Source organism: Orbicella franksi, chromosome 3, assembly GCF_964199315.1.
Source record: "Orbicella franksi chromosome 3, jaOrbFran1.1, whole genome shotgun sequence".
In the NCBI taxonomy this organism is placed as follows: domain Eukaryota; kingdom Metazoa; phylum Cnidaria; class Anthozoa; order Scleractinia; family Merulinidae; genus Orbicella; species Orbicella franksi.
The window spans coordinates 9,865,740-9,875,000 of NC_138147.1; the positions used below are offsets into that span (position 1 = coordinate 9,865,740).

The 9,261-nt window shown below is 39.0% G+C and overlaps 1 protein-coding gene across 1 annotated transcript; it reads left to right on the forward strand.

Annotated features, from left to right (window-relative positions):
- Window positions 1-92: 92 nt before the first annotated feature.
- On the forward strand, window positions 93-2,187 carry LOC145481115 (melanocyte-stimulating hormone receptor-like). The gene has a single exon (XM_081459510.1). It carries the CDS (start codon window positions 1,193-1,195, stop codon window positions 2,105-2,107), a length of 915 nt encoding a protein of 304 aa, XP_081315636.1. The 5' UTR covers window positions 93-1,192; the 3' UTR covers window positions 2,108-2,187.
- Window positions 2,188-9,261: the final 7,074 nt, after the last annotated feature.

Sequence of the window (9,261 nt, forward strand, 5' to 3'; positions counted from 1 at the left end):
AAATAATGACGGGGAGGTTAATACAAGTAGTTGTCTTTTAGGCAACAGATATCGCAGAATATTTTTTAATTGCTTTGAGGGAAATTTCCCCCATTATCTTTTCTCAAGATGATTTTTTTTTAGGAAAATAAACACATTAACCACTTACTTGAGAGCAGGGATGGACAAGATAAAGAAAACCTGTTCCATGCGATGGCCATGGTGGTTCAAGAGATTAGAGTCAAACCTGTATTAAGTAGACACCAAGTCTGGTCCTATATTTACCTTTTTCTGACGCACTCGTATCCATTAATCGCACGCAAACAAGAACGTCACGAAAAATCGAATTTTTATTCCTTAACAGTTGCGAGTGAAAAATGATCAGCCTGAACTGTTTAAAGACTTTAAAGGACAGAATACAGACAATATTACTGTTGGTCATTATTGAATTGAAGGTAAGTGGTTTTAAAAATCAGTCAGTTTTGATATTAGAAACCGCTGACCAGTCTGTTGTTGGTCCGTTGCTGTTGGATCCTAAATAGCTCTTGGAATCGAGATACCGAAGTAAAGAGTGCCACCCAATGTCCTCGTGTTTTCGTGGAAAAGATACTTTACTTTTTGTGTTTGTCTCCTCCCTGGGTTAAAGGAAATTCCTGCTTATCGTGTACACCCGACGAAATGCAGGGACCTGCACATTCGCTGTTGAGCTCACCTCTCTACGCTCACCGCCCCGCAATGGGATGAAAAGGAGGGACCTATGGTTCAAACTCAGAGAACAACAACGCAACTATAGAGAACACAGAGCATGCGCAAACCAGAATCGAGAAGCTAACGACTTAGTCTAACTGTAAGTTGTAGAGATTTGGCTCTAAACATTCTCGCCCTCAGAGCACCCTGTCCTCGGTACTAGAGAAAGATGGCGCTAGTGATAACATCATTTGATTAGTGAAACCGTCTTCCTTATAGACTGAAGTCCTGAGGGGTTTTTTAAAACAGTCTGTAAAAGGAGCCTTTGGTAGCAAAACATCTGCTTGGCTAGATTAATGCTTTTTGAAGTCATTCGCGTCACATGACTTGTTTGATAAGATATATAGCGAGCACCAACGGGGTAAACTTCCGTCAAATAGTTTGCAGCTCGGCCCTCCCACTTGCTCAACAAGCTAATATCACAAAAGGCGTTTGAATTTTTCGTTGTTTCAGAGCGGAAAAATCGATGGCAACAACAAAAGCACTGGAAGAACTGTACTGCCCTTCGAGTCTAACCAGGACATCTGCAATTCATGAGCAGTTAGTATTTCTTTCAGTCTTTAACTTTTTTCTCTCCATTACTGCGTTTCTTGGAAATGCTTTTATCCTAGTCGCTCTTCGCAAGGATTCTTCACTTCATCCGCCGTCCAAACTCTTGCTACGCTGCCTTGCAATAACTGATCTTTGTGTTGGACTTATTTCAAAGCCTCTGGTAATTATCTATTGGATTACTTTAGTAGGTGAATTTAGGAATATTTGTCCCTACGTATCAGCCGCGGCTGTGATAACAGGCCTTACTTTATCTGGAGTGTCTCTATTGACGGTGACTGCAATAAGCGTGGACAGACTTCTCGCGCTGTTGTTGGGACTGAGATACAGGCAAGTAGCAACTTTGAAGCGAACCTACGCAATCGTTATTACCTTTTGGGTTGTGTCAACTGCCTTGACGTTAATATGCTTTTGGAATTTAAGTGTAACCTTGTGGTCAAGTGTATTAGTTGTATTACTGTGCCTAGTAACCTCAATCATCTCTTACACAACGATTTTCTTCACCCTTCGTCGTCGTCAAGTTCAGTTACAAGACCAGTCTCAACAACCGCACCAAACAAGTCCATTGAACATAGCGCGATGCAAAAAGGCAGTGTCCAGTGCAATATGGTTGCAAGTGACACTGGTGGTTTGTTATTTGCCCCTAGGTATAGTGGTAGCCTTGTTTACTAGTAGCGAACTATCTTCATCTGTTTTTCTCGCTAACCAATATACAATCACATTAGTTTTCTTCAACTCGTCATTAAACCCGATCCTTTACTGCTGGAAGATAGAAGAAGTGAGACAAGCGGTAAAGAAGACAATCAGACAAGTGCTTTGCTGTTCATCGTGATAGCTATTGTTGAGCTACGTAATCCCTTAGCTTACCAAGAAATCGGTGATCAAACGCCTGTTAAAGAGATTTTCTTAAAGCTGTCTAAGCACTGTCTTAAATTAAGAGTGGAGCTTGCTCAGTTTTTGATATTGGTCTTGGATGTCATATTAGCAATAGAAGAAAATTCATTATAGTAAATTAAGAAATGGTTTTAAAGAATTGTAAGACTAACATAATGTCATGAATGGAATTTATGCCAAATGGTTTTCTTCATCATTCAAACACCATGGAGCAAGTTCATTCATTGAAAGAAACAATCAAGCGCGGGTACAGCTGGGATGTTCCTATCCAGTCTATTCATTTAAAGGAAGCCGGAAGAGATATTGTGCATGGCTTTCATGAGTTGTCTCGGGTCTCATTTCTAAACTTTAAGAAGATTCACAATAATAAATTTGTATACATTTATAGAGTAAAATAATGATCTGTAGGTTAACATAAGTTGTTGACTCTCCGGTAGCAGATTCCACTGAAATGTGTTAGGTTCATTTCAGACAGACGTCCTCTATATTGTATTTTTTCACGTTTTTGGGGACATTAACATTGTCTATATAGTCGATAATCTGACAGCACCATAATTTTAAGAAAAAAAAAAAGCATAGCTGTCATTTCTCTCTTACTAAGCCGTTGACACCTACAATTCAGTTCTAAAATCCAGAACTCGTTGCAGAGAGGGTGCATATTTCTGTAGCTGAAGGGATTTGTTATGAGCTACCACCTCCCCAAAACTGAAAATTGTCAGTTTAAGTTTTGCTTTACGTGCGTTGAGTACCAATAAAGCGGGAAAGCAGCTTTGATTGCGATAACAGTCTACGCATCCGCGATATGCATGTAAGACTATCACAGTTTGAAGCGTCCCTCTTGAGGGATCATGCGCATTCATATCTGTTTATTGCAATTTGAGAGTTGTCAGAGTTGAATAGTAAAACTATTTAAAATGTCTAATAATAATATAATATATACAATCTACTAATACCAGTTAAAATCTGTTAGCTTGAACAGTCTCAGTCTCACTTCATTTCCGTAAACCCATTGTAAGTAGAATTCTTTGAGTGGAATTAAAAGAACAAAGTTGTAAAAGAATCAAGATAATACAAATTATAGTTCGTTCGTGATGGTCTTCTGCAAGTTTATTGTCTTCACCTCTAGTTCGCCAACGTGAACAAATAAAAGTAAACAGAACGTTTAGTTTCCGGGAAACAACAACAACAAAAAGACTCAAACCATCAACCAACTTCACCTACTCCCACTTTGTTTGTTGATATTATCAAAGTTAATTAAGATTTTACAATCAGTTCATTAATATCTCGAGTGACAAACTTTGTACATTACTCAGAATTCAGAAACGTTGGACTAGACTTATTCTAGACGCAAATATATTTCATAATTCTGTTTAACTTTTTTACCGGCAGCTTTAGGCTCGATTCCTATGGATAGTATAGTAATGATCAAGAAATTGTATATAACGCATAACATCACTTAATTCTAAAAGCTCAGTGTGAATACCTTAAGGAAAATGTAAGCTATTCCGTGGGATGCCTGTGGCAGGCCACGGTAAGGTTTGCCCGGTGTTTCTTTTTCTCTGTCGACGCAAAAGGACAAATTTGATTGACAATTTAATCACGTCACAACTGGAACTAATTTCGAAAGATTCTGCGATTCTGGCAAGGAGTACATGTAGCTTGTGCAGACAGTGTAGTGCTCTAAGCAACGTGAACGTATTCAGGAAATAAACGGAAGGTAAGACAATTTAGAAAGTGTTTCGACTTTGTGTATTGAATTGAACTGTGAAAATTGCATAGAGTTCGCGGATCATCCGTTCCGTGTTACGCATCGAACCAACGAGTTCACTGTTCACTCGGCCTGCGAAACGAAACAACGAATTCAGCAACCGAACCCGCGTGTTCATCCGACCTATGTGCCTAATGCTTAGTCTAAACAAGCAACACATTGATTCACGATGTTCATACGATATTCATACGATATTAACACGATATTCACACAATAATCATTGAATCGGCGTATTCAAAAATCAAGGAGTCCATCACGGTAAACATCGACACCAACCATTTCAAAAATTCGCTCAAATATTTGTTGGTTTACAATTGAAGATATTTAAGCCTAGAGAGTTTTACTCTAACGAAACTGTCACAGTTCAATCCTTGAGTCGACAACCATGCCACGAGTATGTTTAAGGTTTTGTGTATTCTTGCTGACATTGAGCTTACCGGTACCTGTTTACCAGAACGCACATGTAAATAGTGTTTGCGAGAAGGTTTATTCCGGTCGATGTTTATTTTATTTTCACTGTTGACATTTATAAATACAAAGGGAAATATTTATTAAGAAGAATTCCACGTGCTTCTCATGGAAACTTTAATCCTTTCGTTATCTCGAATAAACAAACACACATTATCAATGGGAATATACCAGTTGCGTTACGTTGCGTTACGTTGCGTTACGTTTTCTCTCACACAAGTGAGCCTCTAAAGACAATCAATACTATTTTTATGTGCTTCAGTTCTTCTCTCACACAAAAGAGCTTCTAATTATATAACAGGCAATCAGTACTTTAGCCTGTTAATGTTTTAGTAGATTCGTTACGTTCATTGACAGCAATACAGCCCTTCACAGTATTTCAGTGAGTCTTCAAATAATTAAGACCAAGTTTACCAGAGGACCAGGCAGGGGTGATACATGTCATCTCTCCTTTTTGGATGAAACTTTGCCAGATTGAAGGTACTACCCAACAACTCTAAAAGACAAAGTGGGCCGGCTTTGGGATTTTTCCCTTAGGAGTTAGACCCCACCTCCCCCCCTGGTTTTTAGACTAAAATCCCAAAAATGTCACAAAAATAAGCATCAATTTTAGACACCACTCCTGCTTACAGAATGCATTGAATTTTATTGATATTTAACACAAATATAGATTGGACCTATCTTAGTTCACACCAGGAGTTTCAAGTCATTTGAAGTGACAGGTGCCAATCAAGGATTGTCATTTCCTACCCATGTCACGCAACATTTAGCTATAAGGCAAATTAGCTGAAATTCTGACTCAAATATTGCTTAAATCCAGCTTTCTAAATCAAAACTAATTTTACCACAGTTTAGAGTCACCCTTGGCCTACGGAAATCAAGAATAAAATTTTTGGCATCTGTTATTTTTTGGTAACAAAAGCTGTTTAAATAACGTGACAAGAGACTAGTTTTAACAAAGAGACAAGGGCGAAATCTAAAAATATTGGATATTATAGAACCAGTTTGTCAAAGTCTTTGAATATTATTTAGGGCAGTGGAAGCTCAATGAATGCAAAACTCTTTGCAATATCCCTTAACCCTCGCACGTACACGGTGGGTGGGAAGGGTGAATGCCATCCCCCAATAAGGTTTTTTTCAAAATTTTGAAAAGACGATTTACTCTAAGGGGCTGAAACTTTCAGTAGCTGTTCATTCATCCTTCGCGGATATTTTGATATGTCAATTGTGTGTCTATCATCTTTTTTGACGTTTCCATGGCAACCGCTAGTTTGATGTGGGTTTGGCCAAAAATCAACTTTCTTTGACATAATTCTGTAGTTTGTTTTCCAGTTTTCTTCATCAAATTCCAGAAATTCACCAATTTGTACATTTCATAAGTATTCTGGCTTGATTTTGTATTAATTTCTGATATTTCTTGACTTTTTAAGAAAAAAGTAAAATCCAAGATGGCGGATCCAAGGTGGCGGGTCAAATGACGTCATTTGACATCATATGATGTCACAACCAATGATTATGGTAGCATTTTGTAGACCAAGTTCAGGGCTACAGGGCTCGAAATTAACTTTTTCGTTCGGGAGCCAGCTGGCGACTAACGGAAAAATTTTGGTCGCCAGATCGTAAATTTTGGTCGCTAACTTATTTTATAAATAACTTACACAAGAACACGATTTTGTACGTTACTTTGCATGCAAGAAAAGTCACAATTGAAGAAAGAAAACAATTAGAAACAACATGAGTAACAACATGAGTAAAGCTACCGTTGTTCTCAGTTGATATGTCTCTGGTCCGAAGGTGATGGTTGTCTCCATAGTCATTTTATTTTTAAATGAAGCGAAGCATAGAACGTTTTAAGTCCTTGGTTTTCATTGTGAGACAAACACGGGTCCTTGCGTATTTTCCCTTTGCTACTTCTTCGAAATGCCGTTCTTTATTTTTGACTTGCTTTCCTCGAAGGATTCAAAGTTTTGATTAACCCTTTGGCTGAATCTTCATTCCCCGCACATAAAAACTCACGTAATTCCTTCCACTGATTGGCATCTGCCGCCATTTTCGCGGCAAATGAAAAGCACATGGTGTTGAAGTGCGCCTGCGACCCCAGTTTCGGAAGAAGCCGCTGAAACAATATGATACGCCGTGAACGCAGTATCGACGTTTCGAAATACATTCAATTTTTCCGATTATCTTGTAATATTCAGATATTATTTTACTGGGAACGGAAAGGTGAGTTGTATACTAGCTACCATATCCGATTGATTTCCTAATATAAAGGTTTAAAAACAAAAGTTGTGTCGTGGTTTTCTTTAGTTATCGGACAAAACGCGAGTCGCCAGCTGGCGACCAGTTCTGAAAATTTAGTCGCCAGTGCTCAATTTTTGGTCGCTTTGCGACCAGTGAGTCGCAATTTCGAGCCCTGGGCTATCTAATCAATGTAAATTTGTTTCGCTGTGCCTTAACAGAAAGAAAACCCAAGGGGATTCCATTCACTTCCCCCTTGTACCACGGTGGGAGTAAGAGTTAGCTTGTACGTCAGCGGGTTAAATAACAGTGCAAAACACCTAAATTCTATTCGTACAATCTAAATATGGGAATGAACGGCCATGATGTTTAAATTCTAAAACATTGACTAGTTAGATGAGAGTTTTTCTCGGCCTATATCCTGCTTTTTAGATTACTCTTGATACCCTGCTCAATCATTAATACTTGATCTTGCAATTAATCATTCTCAACTCTTACTTTACATTCGGCATACAAACTCATCAATCCTGAGAAGTATTCTTTGCTGAAACTATTGTTTGCCCCCATTTTGAGTTCAAAAAACCCTTGAGATATTGATTTTGCTACATCGATCAGGCATGCAAGTAAATCTTGGTAAACACGTATATAATACTTGAACTGTAAGACTGCGCTTCAGCTAACGTTTTTCTTCTGAAAGTTCCTATACTGAATTAACCGCAGATAAATTTTATACCTCAAGGATGTTAGCACAAAATATTATAAATAATCGCATATCTGCGAGTAAGAAGATGTGTGAAAAAAAATTGCAATTCTGAGAAAAAATTGAGCCTTGAGAAGATCTAGTAGCTGAAATTATCTGAAAAACCTAGGGTCCAAGCGAGCACACATAACACCATACACGGCACCAGTGCCTTAGGTTTAGCAAGGTTTGGCCCTGGTTGAACTTTTTGAATTTTTCTAGGCATTCAAGAAGCTTGAGTGGCTCTCGGCTTTTCTGCTTAGTAACCTCCAGTGTACATCCGTAGCTCCAAAGCGCTGTGAAATAAATAATTTGTTTTTTTCTGGTCACAAGACTGTGTTACATATTCTACATGGTGGATGTTAAAGTAGCTGGGAAGTAGTGCTGTTTTCCTACTGCAAGCCTGGTCAAGATCTCTTCTGCTTAATCTTGAGAAGGACTCAGATCAGCCTGGTGTATGGTGAGTTGGCCACTTCTGTACATCACAGACAACCTACTGAAGTACTGGGCTATTTGGTCTGCAGCAAGCTAATCTTCTTTGCTGGACATTTTCCTGCCACTGCTGTCTTGCAGAGTCTCATCTTACTGCACTCATCCACTACATTTTCGCCCTGTCTCCTCACCTTCCAGGAATGTTCTTTTCACTTTCTCAGAAAAGCGGGTTCGTCACACCCATCCCTTTGAGATTTTTCATGTTGATCATGATCACTAAAGGACGTTTGGGATTTCAACCCATCTTATTTGACGCTGTCTATGCCGTTTCTTTCTCTAACCTCATTAGGTGTTTACCCGCTGATCCATGTGTTTCTGCAGACTGCAAAATACTGGTATGTTTTTGTGAATCCCTCCTCAAGGTAGGAGGAATACACTCTCGTAGCTTTGAAAACCTGGGACTCTTCTTCAATAGATTGCGAGGTCCTAGACCATAGTTAATTGAGGGGAATGGTTATGAAGCCCGGCAAACATCAAAGGAGCAAACAAAGATGCCAAGATTTGTGTTGGAAGGTCCATGACCATGCGCAATCTTTTTTGTGCTCATACACTATGCATGAATTACGTAACCAAAATTTTTCTATTGGTTAGTTCCTCGGTCAGTAGTATACAAAAATTGTGTGCAAGTTCAAGGCCAAAAAAGAGAACAAAAACATACAACAAAGAACTTTGTTGAGTTTTATAATAATCCCCTTCTATTAACTATGCCTAGACTGAGGCTGTTGGAGCTGACACTTGTCAAACTCCTGCATCTAAAAGTAGCAGTCTCTCTTGTGCACAGTACATTTAAGGGCTGCTTTACGCTTAAGTCTGTAGGCCCTTGAGGTCTTTCAAATCCATTCCTCATTGTGCAGGTGTGAAACGTTTACCAGGGCCCACATCATAAGCTTTCTACACTCGCAAACCTAAAAAAATTTAGAGACAGGATCCCAGACATTGTGTGTTTCATGGGCTAGCCTGATTCTTGAGTCTTAACAATATTATTGATGTGCCTGGCACCCTTTAACCCACCGTAGGATATCACTAGCACTTTTGATGTCGTCGCCTTCATTTATGCTGCAATGCACATGGCTCTTCACTGTGGCAATTTCTATAGTTTTTAATAAAACTATTATTCCAATCGCGCTTGTTGGATATGAGATGATTCAGTATAGCCAACTCATTTCCAACGGGCTCTGGTTGAATAATTGCTAAAATAAACTTCGTTTTAGGAGCTCTTTTATCTAGGAATTATCAAAAAGGGAGGACAAATTAAGCGTATGCTGAATATGGTTGTCAGGTTAATTCGAATTCACGAGCGTCTTTCCGTGTTCAAACCGCTTTGCATTTCGAACTTCAGTGGGTCGATTCACAGGTGCCTCACCTTGATCTTTCGATCGCCCGCCAT

Bases quoted from the DNA above. Each gene is read 5' to 3' on its own strand.
- LOC145481115 (XM_081459510.1), top strand. From the start codon at position 1,193: ATGGCAACAACAAAAGCACTGGAAGAACTGTACTGCCCTTCGAGTCTA.